Genomic DNA, 14,324 nt, shown 5'->3' on the forward strand with positions numbered 1-14,324 from the left:
CACAAACACAACAACTCACAAGCAAATATTTTGTTATCGTTAGCGACGGACATTATATTTTTAAATTTTCCTAGTTTTCCAACTAGAGAGCATAATGCGACTCAGTGGCGCTTAAGCGCTTAATGTCGAATTATGCTGAAACTACTTTTCTGTCAGAGTTGGTATCCATTGCACGCATCAAGCGAAAGCACTACTATTGATAGTGCTCGATTGTGCGAAGCGGTGCAGGTGTTGTTGTTGAAACATTCAACGTTAAGCATTAGGTATACCACATAATGCACTATAATGCTCTTATTGGAAAACACCCTATACCTACATTTACAATAAAACTAGGTATATCATCCATAGTCCATACCATTTCATATTATACTAATATTATAAATGCCTATATTATTATTTCGCAATATTGGTATGGATTAGTAAGCACCTACCTAACGAGCCACATTTAATTAAGTATAGTAACTTACATACAAATATAAATTGAGACATGTTAAATGTTTTAAAGTTAAAATTAACATTTTAGACGGTACCTAGGTATCACGTTATTAATTACTACAATATTACAACTTCTAGCGGAATGTTTCCAACTTTCCAGTCCTTGCTACTATTGCGCCTGTCACGATTACGCGTCAGCTGTTGGAAGAAAAGTGGCGCTATTCAGTTCGATACGGAGACGGCGCGCCGCAGGTCACGTGTCGGTCGCGGCGGCGGGTGCGGGGGTCGCGGGGTGCGCGGCGGGGGGCGGGCCCTCCACCAGGCCGGGGTGCAGGTAGAGGCGGCGGTTGAACCCCCAGTTGTTGCGCTCGGAAGTCTGCACGTGGTACTCGTCGCGCAGAGCGTCGTCGACGAGCGCGAACAGCTTCTCGACGTCGGTGTTGTGCGCGTGCGCCGCGAACACCTTGCACAACGCCTGGATGAACCACGAGCCGTCGCGCGGGTCGCGGTGCGACACGTAGCCGGGCAGCGTGGAGTGCGCCACCAGGATGTCGCTGTAGACGCGGTCGCGGCGCGGCGGCGGCGGCGCGGCGGGCGCGGGGGGCGGGTAGCGGCCGAGGCCGTCCGTCAGCGCGCGCGCGTCCACCCAGTCGCTGTTGGCGCCGCGGCACACCTGGAATATGAACACCTTGGGCACGCCGCGCAGCGCCGGGAAGTTCTTGTCGTTGAAGTGGTCGATGAAGCCGAACACGCTGATGTGGCCGCCGTCGGACACGCGCACGTCGGTGTCGGCCGTGCCGCGCCGCGGGTAGCCGTGCGACGACACCACGATGAACAGGCACTCGCACTTCGACACGCAGCTGTCCTGCAGCGACTTCAACGTCTGCAGCGTCTCCTGCGGGCGATGCAATCCGTCTGAGAACCGAAGTCTCTAACTTCGAAACATCGTTTAGGTACTATCATGTTACATGGTCACTATAACCTACTCTAACCTAACCTATAATAACCAAAGTTCTCGAGCTTTGAAGACATGGACAAAATATACCTAATCGGTTTTTGTTATGTTAACTGCTTAACATAACTATCCTTAAAGTAAATAGTAACCTAATGTAGGCTTTATCAATGCAAAACCCATATTGAAAATCCCTTATAACTACCACACTCACCTCTTTAGTGCGGTTCACATTTATGACTGATGACAACTTAGGGTTCCGCAAAACTCACATTGAAAATCCCTTATGACTACCACACTCACCTCTTTACTGAGGTTCTGATATGAGGCTACCCGGAAGCCGAGCTCGATGAACAGGTACTTGAGGTTTTGGCAGTCGACGTCGGCGCCGGCGCGGTACTGGTCGGTGTTGTTGCGGAAGTCGATGTAACTGAACACCACCAGGTAGCCGCGGTTGGGCCCGCGCGTGCGGTACAGCTTGATCTTGGAACCTGTACCGAAACCCCTGAATTACACATTCAGTTTCACATCAATCTGATCGTATGGATCAGATTGATGAGAATCTGGTAAAGATTGACCCGAAACTGAATGTGTAACCCACGGATTGATGGACTAATAATTTTTTTATTTTGTACTTTTTAGCCATCAATCTGGCATCAAAAGGGTTAAGAAAGCGGAAAGTGGGCAGTGAAATTAGACAACATATTGGTAAGCTGGTCTGCCACTTATATGTGATCGAAACGATTACATTGCAAATTTGAAATTACATAACTACTAAAAACTGCAGTGACTATGAAAAAAAAATTGTATTAAAAATTCTAATTCACAACAAAATATAATCATATAATTTTTCCCTATTGCATTACTGTAATTATTGCAAGATACAAAAACACCCTGTTGGTTTGTAATGAGGGTATCTTATACATTATATATATTGTTTTTCAAGAAATCAGTTTCAATTAACAAAATCAGTGGAATAAACAAACATTTTGATAAAAGAAATTATAATATGACTTACCCTCGTCAGTTTCTTCCATGAAATGTGTTGACTTTATAACATTGAACTTGGGTATTGCAGGTGGATCTGATACTTCAGCAACCTCTCGAGGAGCAGGAGTTGGCCAATCATTGACTATATCTGTGGGAAAAAAAAATTAATATTGCATAATATTTTAGTGACATTGCACGATAAGCATAGAATAATAGAGAAAAATAATACACGGGGCACAATGAATGAAATTATTTGAAGCCAATTCAAAGAATTAAACTGAATATCTAATAACTAATTATTATTATTATTATTATTATTATTATCAGCCTACAGTGTCCCACTGCTGGGCAAAGGCCTCCCCTCTCTCTTTCCAAAGTTCACGATCCTGTGAAGTTGTTGGCCACTCTTTATCAAACGCATCTAGTTCGTCGCGCCACCAATAACTAATATACTGTAAAAAATACAATTTAATTTTTTGAGAGATACAGGGTTATAAGCTAATCTAATTTTGATCTAAATTATTATAAAATAATAATTTTTCAGAAAATAGATTTCATTGAAAAATATTGCAAGAGTTAGGAACTACAACCCTTCAAAGTTTAAACAAGGATTAACTTAACTTTACAAAATTTTACATCATTTACAGAAATATTTCCTTAAGCTGTATTGAATCATTAAAAAATATATATATTTAAATAAAACATTATCTATAGTTTGTGCGTTTTATGATGATATGTGTGACACATTACAATTGACAATAGTAGGGAAGTTACCTAGCAAAAATTAATCAATAGTTTAAAAATATCGAATCACTTTGTAAAGGAATTGCAATCGAAATTATCGATTTCGTACTGACATTTCAGTGGTGCCGGCGATTTAAGGTAGCCACCCTTTTTTATCGATTTGATTTCGATTCAACAGATTCAATCTCTATTGACATAAGTTCCGTTTCATGCATATGACATTTTTCAAATGCTTTTGTAACAATAATTTTATACTCCTATTTCACAGTTAATATTTATAATTTTTATTAATAAGTTAGCATTTAGCATCTTTTCATTTTTATTCATTTACAATTATGGGAAACATTTGTTTTTGTAGATGGAATATAATTTATTACATTTTGATTTTTTTTGTTTTCTTGTAAAAAAAACCCGTAGCAAGGAACATAAAAACTGTCACCCATATCATCTTAGAATGCACAAACTATAATTGCAATTTGTTGGTATTTGGTTTTTAAGTACCTTTGCTTTGTTCAACTACAGTCTTGGTCTTCTTTTTTTCATTTTTAATACTAACATATTGGTTTTCATCGGATTTACTACCTGAAAGAAATTTATTTTATTATAGTAGGGTAATTATTGCAATTTAAAGTAAGAAAGATGATTGACTTACATGGGGAAGTATAATTACATATTTAAATAAACCAATGTAATACTTACTGAAAGTACTTCGTGGCCTTTTATGGAGATGACTGTTAGGGTCCAAATCTCTCACCAGATCCCAGTATCCTGACTCCGAGAGGGCATCCAGGAGGTGGCCAAAAGCCCGAGGTCCACGTCTTGTAATGTTTGAATACAACAACCTCTTGCGGCTGCGTTCATCTTTATTTGTATCCTAGGGCAAATAAGTTGGAGTGATTAAAATTCAATTTCAAATAAAAGTACATATATAGATATTGAATAAGTATATATCGACTAGTATGGTATTTATTTTTATGAGTGTTATTGTTATAATTGTTACTATGGGATTGGTTTATTGGTTTATTTAAACAAACTTATGTAATAATTAAGTATCAGGTTTATGTGGGAAGGACCGTTGATACAACAAGATAATTATATTATCATGAAAAAACAACTGCAATCACCCAATAGAAACCAGCAGTACCACATTTTGAATTAATGGGAAATACTCTATATGTAATTGATTGTACTGTCGGTTCTTGGTGGAAATTCATGTTGAATACTAATGAAATACTATAGTCTAGTTGTTAGTAAATAGTAGCTCATCAATTCGCGTAACTTACATTAAATGGTTCTATCATTTGCTCGGAGAACACTCCCTTTTCGTATAATGCAGATACCATTTTCTTTAAATCCGTTTGCTCCACAAGGGATACAAAATTTTTAATAATTGCTTTTCTGTGTTCCTCTTCCATGTTAAATGAATACAACAACACAACATCAATAGCAAAAGTATAACTTTACTATCAATCTACGACAGTATAATATAATCCATCAGTGAGTCACGCATTACCGAAAAGTAACAAAAAATATTGTAAATTGTATGTAATTTACAACAAAATTTGTTTGTTTTGCTAAATTTTTTTAACAAATTTGACTGAATTTGACAATGACATCTGACAAGTTATTTGCCTTCTTCTTTTGAAATAAATATTCATCTAAGTTTTGCCTTATACTATGGTCTATAGTCTATGCCATACTTTCACCATTTCACGAGTCTAAAGTCTAAACTCTAAACTCTCAAGTCTTCACTGATCTCAGTGATCACTCTTCTATAAAACTGGGTTCTTCTTCTCTTCTATAAGTAAGTATAATAATTATAATTTAATTTAAATAAAACAAAAATAGTACACTTCAGTCAAAGAGATTCAAATTCATTGGATATAAATTAATCTACATTATAATAATAACAAAATAGAAGAAGCAGGTACAACGCGATTCTTAGGTCTAGAAATAGACAAACAATTAAATTGGAAGAAACATGTACCTACGAGAGCTATGCAGACGAAGTTTGCTTGTGGGTTATACGAAACCAATTTTTTTCGGGTCGTAAATCACAGCTGTTTTTAGAAACATCTCAAGTTGTTACGATGAATTGTTTATACAAGGGTCTACATTAGGGTCCCGTCATGTAGATTATAACAAAATATTAATTTATTTGTAGTGAAACAGTCAGAAATATAATTTTCAAAGTGTATGTATTGTGAAAAGAATATTAAAATTATGAATCTGTTAAAAGTATTTTTTATTATACTGTAATGTTCTTGATTTGTTTAAGTGTAATCAGAACCTAAAATATTGAATAAATCGTTTTTACTGTGTCCAGTGAGTAAATACTCATACAATAAAGTAAATACTCAGTATTTACTGAATTTGAGGTTTTACTCTGACTCAGTTTTTACTGCCTTACCCATCCCTAAGTCCATGCAATTATGTTGACGTCGTTTTCTAACATGTACATATTTACAGTATGAGGATCTATGTCCGTGAACTCACCTGTGTAGTTCAAGGCATTGCAGAATGTTGAGTCGATTCAATTTATATTACAGTGCCGGCGACTCACACTGTATAGGCCTCTTGGATATCTCTAGTGGAGCGGCGTGCGGCAGATTCAGGCAACACGTGGGTGTCAGAGTGCGATCAGCTGTGAAATACGGTTTACTAGTTAAAAATTAAAACACGTTGAAAACGTTAAAAAGTGCTCTGAATAAGGAAAATATGGGCGGTACGAGGTACTGTTGTCTTGTAGGGTGCAAAAATTCCCAATCTCGGATTCGTGAATTAACGTTTTATTCGTTTCTGAGACGGAATTGGGAAACGTATCGAAATCAACATGCCGATTGTTAATCATGCTTAAATCTAAATCTCGCATGAATATTTCTAAAATATCACGTGCAAGTTATTTTCAATATCATTGTTTTGTGTATAATAATATATTGTAATTGAAAAAAAACGATATAAATAAAATTATTGTCGGTTCAATATTTATTACTATTTCCTTCGATATTCACTTTCGCATTTAAAATATTATCATACTAATATACTAATTACTGATATTACTAATTTACTAATAATACTATAAGTGCGAAAGTGTGTCTGTCTGTTACCTCTTAACTCCTAAACTGCTGAACAGATTTTGCTGAAATTTGGCATGGATAACTCCATAACATATTCTTAAGAGTCCCGAAAAAGGACATAGACAGTGGCGTAACTATAAGATCCGGGGCCCGTGGCAAATTGATGGGGCTCTATCAATAAAAATCGTCACGTTTATAATAAACAATAATATTATGTAGGGTCAAATATTCAACAATGAACCAGTAGTACACAGTTAACCACCGCTATATTTTTAAATTTAAACGTTATTCGAACGCGCTCACTGGTCACACTGAAAGCCGACCGACACCCCTCTCCCCCGCACCAGTCGGCGGCGAGCTCACCATAGAGTACATTCTTATAATTGGAGCTCACGCGCAAGACGGCTGCGTGACGAGCAATTCGTCATAAACTAGTGGCAAAAGTTGAAAAAAAAAGTAAGTATTATTTAGTTTTACATATTTCTGTTGCATATTGCAAAATTATTAATAAGTTAGCTATATAGCTATGTTCATTGGCTTGCTTTTGATAATAAAAGTGATCTCGTAGTGATATTTTTTCATAACGTTTTCATAACTTATAAATATTGACGCTAGGGTGTTCTACAGTTAACCATGTTCATATGTTCAACAATGAACCACGGTTCATTGTGTACCAGCTATTGGCTCATTGTGTACATACATGATTGGAGTAGCTGATATCAAATTTTGTTTCTTTAGATGGGTTGAGTTAAAGTAAATTCACGAAAAAAGGGAGGACATGGTGAAGAATCAATGAGGAAAGCCATAGACTTAGTTAAGGCAGGTATGAGCATTAGAAATGCAAGTAAAGAATGCCACCTCAGTTACCCAACAGTACGAAGATATGTTGCTATGAGCAAATTAAACCAAGAAATACAGCGAGTAACTCCAAATTACGAGGTTAATGCAATTTTTACACGAGAAGAAGAAGGTTATTTAAAAGAATACATTGATTATTGTGCTCAAATATTTTATGGCCTCTCTTCAAAAGACTGTCGTCGTGTCGCATATCAAATGGCTAAAATCAATAAAAAAAACATACCTCCATCATGGACTGCTGCAGAAATGGCAGGAGTTGAATGGCTTCGATCATTCAAAAAAAGACATCCAGAGTTATCTTTGAGAAAACCAGAAGCCTGTAGCATTGCTCGAGCTACTGCTTTTAACAAACACACCGTAGGAAAGTTTTTTAGCAATTTAAAATCTGTAATGCAGAGACATCCTAGCTTTTCTGATGGCACTAGACTATATAATTTAGACGAAACATCAACCACAACTGTACAAAGGCCAGGAAAAGTTTTGGCACGTAAAGGCATGAACGTCGGAAAAGTTACTAGTGGTGAAAGGGAACTTTAGTTACAACATGCTTTATTGTAAGCGCGACGGGACAATCTTTACCACCAGCAATGGTTTTCCCACGAAAGAAATTCCAGCCGCATATGTTATCTGGTGCACCATCGGGCACGTTGGGTTTGGCTGCACCTTCAGGGTGGATGAATGCTGAACTATTTTTAGATGTTATGAAACATTTTATTAAGCATACATCAGCATCTAAAGATAATAAAATCATGACAAGACTGATTAACGTGCCAACACTAAAAAACTTTTAAGTAAGACCAATCAATCTCTTTTAATAATAATTTAGAATTAAGATATTATGTTTTGTAACCATTAAGAATAAGGTTTTGTTATGTTTTTATTCAGAAATCTAAAATTTATTGAAACTTGTTTTCATTACAAAGTTTAAAATGTTATTAGGTATACTCTATTTTGATAAAAAACACTTTCCTAAGAAAATAAAGACTGATTGTTTAACGTTTTGTTTTAATATATCCTTTTTAATAATAGTAAATTACTATATGGTTCAATGTGTACTTTATGGTTCATTGTAGTACACCCCCCCGGTTCATTGTGTCCTATGGGATGGACACAATGAACCAAATATTTTTTTTAAAAAAGGCTATTTTTCTCCGTTAATAGTAATTAAATAATAATTTACCATATTCCAATACTTAGCCAAATAGTTACTATTCTCACTTAAACACATAAGCATACTTTATTGAAAAAAAAATTGAAGTTATGATGGTTGGAAATTTTGGTGGTTCATTGTTGGACAGGTCACCCTACTTAAAAATTTTTACCCATTTGGGTCGGGGGCCCGTGGCATTTTGCCAGCCCTATATTTACGCCACTGGACATAGGATACTTTTTCTCTCGGGAAAATGTACGGTTCCCGAATCTCGCGCGGTTACTCCGTTGTGCAAGAGTCATGGCACAACGGAGTTGCGGGCGTCATCTAGTAAATTTATTATATTACATATTAATCATAAAAATCAAAGAAAAATTTCTTTGATAATGAAATACATCTGCATTTTCCATTTTTATTTTGCATGTATGGCTGAAAAGTTGCTGAAAATAATATTATATTTGTTTAGATTATTCAATACATAGCCCCACTTTCACGTCGTACAGTCGATTACCTACTCTGGTCTGTGGTAGGTATTACTTTTACACGGATGATTCGTTCTCCATCATCATGGATTTCGAAGACTTCATGAACATGATTGCTTTGGAATTAGTTTGTGCTCTATAATTTTTAATTAGGTAAACAACCTGTTTTTAGTAATAAGTAATAACTAAGAAGATGATCTTACAAATAAATAAATACAAAGTAAAAAATCATATTCAATTAATTTGAAAGAATATTTCATGATCGTGTATATTTAAGTAAATATAGCTTTCGATAAGTACTGATTTTCCGCGGAAAAAGTCTGCGGAAATATTATGAAGTCCACAATCAATTATAATAATTTGGCTCATTACTTTTTATTGAGCTAAAATATAAACAATTACCAAAAAAGTGCAGTGACTTGTATGAGAATCATATGAGAAAAGCGCCCGTGAGTTTCCGCCGTCAACCGACCCGCGGCGTTGCCGTAGCTAGGCAACGATATCCAAGAGGCCTATAGTCCGTATATGTAGGCCATGGAATCAGAGTTTCTAAAATACTAGAGTAGCAATGTCTTACAAAAGATTCTCAGAAATGCGTAACCACTTTTTTGTTCAAAAGACAATGTCAAGTCATATATTCGTTATGTCATTATGTATGTGAGATATGCCTAGTGATTATATTCTCTTTGATATGCCTGCAGGCATCTTCGAAGTGGCAACGCGTTGCTACCGTAAACTTCCAATCTAGTTACGTTAGTAACATAGAATATCATTGCATGGAATTAATATGTACTACGCGTAGTAAGAAAGAAGGCTGATTTATGTTTAATTTAGAAATGAATAAAATGTAAGAAAAAAAAACAATTTAACAAGGGAATTTTTTTATTGCACAATATACATAAACAGGACATATAAAAATACATATTATTAATCTAGATTTTATTAGATTAAATAAATAGGTTAAAAGTCATGAGAATAATAATTTAGTTAGGTATTGTAGTTCTTGGGAGATTAATTAGTTTTTTTATGTGTAATTAGTAATTACTAGCCATTAATTATTATCTACTAAAATTTTGTTTATCACTGCACTGGTATTTGATGCCCTATAACGACAAAATATTATTGCTCCTGATTTGAGCATGTTGTAAGTTTTTAACATACCCATCCCACAATGTTTTGAGCAAAAAAATACAGTAATTTTTAATAATATGTATACTTACCTATAACTCTGACTCCTACTATTTTATAACAAAATTGTTATTCACAATATTATAGGACAAATTATGAAGTATTCAGTTGAATATTGTTAATAGAAACACATAGCATGTCAATTTCCAATATTTGAGCAATCTAGAGGTCGTTGCAATAGACTTAACAAAAGCGCAGAGTCTACCGCTCCGACACGGTAGCCGTGTATAGACTCAACCGACTAAAGTTTAGCCAGCTATGAGGGCAACGGTCATACGGGGCGGCGCAGCGATTTGTCGAGTGGTTAGCGACTCGCGGCAGAAGCAGTTCCGAGTAACGCGACATTTGTTCCAACCAGCGCAGCAACGGATTCAGCAACGCGCTGCGGTAAAGCCATTCCGCCGCGCCGCCAGACGTCTCGGGCTCCGGCAGAGGCACATGTCGCAACCACGGCAGCGCGGTTTCCTGCCGATCGTACTGCAGCCACGCCGGGCAGCAGCGCGTCTCATCCGCTAGTCTCTTCGCGAGCGGTTCGGTGCGATCGTCGGTGGTGGCGTTCGAAGCGGGCGGCGCTACATCTGCATGCAGAGTGGTTGTTTGACGAGGCGTGGCGGGCTGGGTCGGTGCGAGGGACGAGGAGTGGGCGACGAGCAGCGCGGAGGCGAGTAGGGCGGCGGCAGCGGCGAGAGAGGCGAGAGCTGCGGCGGGCAGCGCTGCGGGCGCGGCCGCAGTGAGGTCGCCGTATGTAAACCAGCCGCGTGCGCGCCCCTGCCGCAGTGCCACACGTCGTTCCAGCCGCGCCAGCCCCGCCGAAAACGATCGAGCACTCACATACACATTCCAATCCTGATAGAAACACATAATTTTTTTAATAAGTTGATTACAACTTATAATTAAAAATTATACAAACCATCTTATATAAAATTGAACTTACAATAGCATTCAGGAATTCTAGTTCAAGTTTTTTTAGTTGGCTCAGTGTTAGGCCCCCTGAAGTAGCCCACTCCGAGCATATAACTTCATCATCTTCACCATCATCTTGCAAAAACTTGTTGCTAACCATCTGCAACAAACATTATATTAATCACGTCTTAAATTGATTAATACATAAAGTGAGCTCTTTACAGAATGATAGAGCATATTTTTGTATTTATAAAAATTTACCAAGGAGACAAGAAAGAGTTGATCAGGGTCAGAGGCTGCGAGGTAGTCGGGGTTGCAGCGCTGCAGCCGCTCCACATACAGTAGAGCCAGCACGAGCGCGCACGGTGACACGCAGGCCGCGCGCGCCGTCGCCGCGGCCGCGTCTGTGCGTAGCCGCCGCAGTGAACGCCCGCGCTGCGCCGACGACCACACCTCACAGGCTATCTCTGAAATTACCACACATAACGTTTCAAATTTAGGGGATTAGACAATGAGATTTGACAAAACCAATTCTATTCAAATTTAAAGATTTACGGCCGTTCCCAATATTCAATCTATCTCTGGTTTGACATACAACCGATCGCAGCTAACATTGAATCGACATAAAATATATGTCTCTAATGTCTAATGTGAGCTATTCCTATCTCTAGTAGGGCAAAACCAGAGATAGATCAAATATTGGGAACGGCCGTTAGATGTATTTCATAAGTCATAACAAACCTGTGACGGGGAGGCTCAAGCACGGCAGAGTTGGCAGTTGTCCATAATACAATGTCTTAGTTATTCGTTTCAGAAACTCCTTGTGATCTCCCATTGTCTGCACATACAAAAGAAACAATTATTATCTCCAGAAGATGCTCTACTTGCTTTTTATAGAAATTTCTGATATGAAGTTTACCGAGTCAACTATACAAGTACAGTATAAACTTAAACTAGAAAGTTTTGACAACCTCTGTGGCTCAGTGGTGAGCGCGTTAGTAGCTCAAGCCGGGGGTCGCGGGTTCAAATCCCGCTGACAGAACAAAAAGTTTTCAATGTTCCCGGGTCTGGATGTGTATTAAATATGTGTATGATATAATAAAAATCTTAAATATATGTATAGTATAAAAGTATTAAATATATTTCCGTTGTCTGGTACCTGTAACACAAGTCCTTTAGGTACTTAGCACGGGGCCAGACTGATGTGGTGTGAAGCGTCCATAGATATTATTATTATTATTATTATACTATCTAATAAAAAAGTTACACAATGAATGAAAAAGTAGCCTGACCGAGACAATGTTTTATGTTGTATTTTTTCAATATTTCACCAACACAAAACATTGAATAGTATGAATACATAGCATAATAATGAGTAAATATTTTTGTAGTTAGAGGTAAATATTTAAACAAAATTTTGGAAGAATACCTCGCCTTTTCAAGAACGAAAGAAAGGGATAATTCTTTGTATATTGTTAACATTCAACCACCTGTTTACATGCTTTTGTTGATTTTGTAGATATGTCACCAATTTGTAATAAGATGTCGTGGCAGGAATAATAGTGTTAGGTTAATTATTTAGATACATTTTATCTACCTGAGGCCCGATGTGTCGCATAATTACAAAATAATTTGTGAGTTGTAATTAGATAATAAAAAAAAGAAAAGTTTATAATGTGAAACGTATTGACCTCATAACTCGTACCTTAAATTTTCCACGATAGCCTTCTTTCTTGCGTTTCGAAACACTAGACATTTTTAGGGAATGTCGAAAGCTGAAAACGATATTCGTAATGGTGCTGAAATCAAAACACTTTATATTTTTTGATAAAAAATTCTGCAAACATGCCCAACTCCACCGCCAACCAGTGTTGCCAGTGCTGTATGTTCCAAAGTTACTTAATGTCATGCAAAAAGTAACATTTTGTGGGGAAAAGTAACATTTCGCATTACTTATATAATATTTTAAATGCCGGGGGGGGGGGGGGGGGGTATCCAGAATGCACGAAAACATAAAACATACTATACATATATAGAGATGAAGTGATTTTTTGGATTCCGTATAATTATTTTATTATTAAAATTATTTATACATATACCTATTAAAATGAAAATATAATAACATAAGCTCTTATACAAAAAAAAACACAATTTTTGGCCTATTTTTGCTCTATCACGGTACGGAACCCTTTATGAGCGAGTCAGACTCGTGGGCGGGGGCGCTGCTGATAAAGGAGAACTGTCAAAAATTTGTTTTTGTATGATGGCAGCTTTTTTCGCCACGTTCATTCAAAGCATTGTCAGCTGTAACGACTAAACTCAATAAAACTAAGTGTGTTTTGTTTTCGTATTTTTGGTTTCAAACATCTTTTTTTTTCAATTACCAAAAGTAACGTAAAAGTAACATCTCTAGTCATGTCACATGAATGTAACATGCAAGGGTCAAAAGTAACGTAAAATGTTACAAAAGTAACATTCTGGCAACGCTGCCGCCAACCATGGACCTTTTTTTTTTTAATTTGTCCCGGTCGGCAGTGTTACCACATCTAATTTTAGAAAACCAGTAGACGTCATGATCAAAAATTGGTAGAATTAGGTAGATGTTAGATTAGAATTTAGAACTAAAAGTTGGTAGATCTACCCACAGACTACTAAGGGATACTACATATGATCTACCACCCTCATATCAGTAAATTTTTTAGCAATTTCTTTTCAATATTGCTTTCAATTTCATTATTTTCCTGGCATTGTCACGTATTGAATGCACGTACTTATAGTGTACACGTATTAAACTTACATAATATTATTATTTATTACGTATTATTACGTAGGTATTGAATATTTTAATTGCTTAGTGGTTTTTAACGAAATTACTTTCAATGTGATTGAACCGTGTAAATCCGCCTTTTCATTCCAAAATGTTAAACTCTCACTCTTGTAAAGTTTCGGACCGTTCACTGCCTAATCTGGGTTCAAAAGTGAGCGAACGCCTCAGAACAGCTGCAGCTCGTGTAGTTGCGGTCCGTTTTTGTTTTTAAATGACAATTGCTGAAGGAAGTATTGTACCAAGACGACTCGGATACCATTTTGGTACAATTCGTGTACCGAAGTGGTAGAATAGGTAGAAGGGCGGTGAAATAGGTAGATCTACCACAAAGTTGGTAGATGTGACAACACTGCCGGTCGGGACAGGCAAAGGGAGCGTTGCCCATACAGCCACCAATCAAAGATAATAGAATATAGATATTGTATAATGTACTATCTATGGACAATACTTTATAAAATATTATAAAATACTTAATAAAGGCAACATCGTAGTGTCATCCCTTTCAAATCAATCTAAGAAAAAAAGGATGACACTACGATGAGTACGATGTTGCCACTTTTTAATTTCTTCACTTTCTTGACGGACTATACGTCTTTCTGTCTTTACCATAGAGATTATTATTTTGGCAACATTGGCTTAAACGTCAGATTTAATCTGTCAAAATACCTATGTCAAGTTGACTGTTAAAGTTTCAGAATTTTCAGTTGCCATCCGCCGA

The 14,324-nt window shown here is 37.0% G+C and overlaps 2 protein-coding genes across 2 annotated transcripts; both read right to left on the reverse strand.

The window, feature by feature from the left end:
* Nucleotides 1-575: 575 nt before the first annotated feature.
* Nucleotides 576-4,679, reverse strand: LOC121731458 (caspase-3). Its single transcript, XM_042120872.1, has 6 exons — nucleotides 4,405-4,679; nucleotides 3,821-3,995; nucleotides 3,623-3,703; nucleotides 2,406-2,525; nucleotides 1,691-1,878; nucleotides 576-1,330 (listed from the first exon to the last, which is right to left on the reverse strand). Exons 1-6 carry the CDS (start codon nucleotides 4,534-4,536, stop codon nucleotides 689-691), a joined length of 1,338 nt encoding a protein of 445 aa, XP_041976806.1. The 5' UTR covers nucleotides 4,537-4,679; the 3' UTR covers nucleotides 576-688.
* A 4,933-nt stretch (nucleotides 4,680-9,612) lies between these two features.
* LOC121731459 (protein CNPPD1) lies at nucleotides 9,613-12,641 on the reverse strand. The gene is made up of 5 exons (XM_042120873.1): nucleotides 12,485-12,641; nucleotides 11,521-11,617; nucleotides 11,041-11,246; nucleotides 10,811-10,939; nucleotides 9,613-10,722 (listed from the first exon to the last, which is right to left on the reverse strand). The coding sequence occupies exons 1-5, from the start codon at nucleotides 12,533-12,535 to the stop codon at nucleotides 10,078-10,080; spliced, it is 1,128 nt and encodes a 375-aa protein (XP_041976807.1). The 5' UTR covers nucleotides 12,536-12,641; the 3' UTR covers nucleotides 9,613-10,077.
* Between the last annotated feature and the right edge of the window lie 1,683 nt (nucleotides 12,642-14,324).

Source organism: Aricia agestis, chromosome 11 (genome assembly GCF_905147365.1).
Source record: "Aricia agestis chromosome 11, ilAriAges1.1, whole genome shotgun sequence".
In the NCBI taxonomy this organism is placed as follows: Eukaryota; Metazoa; Arthropoda; class Insecta; order Lepidoptera; family Lycaenidae; genus Aricia; species Aricia agestis.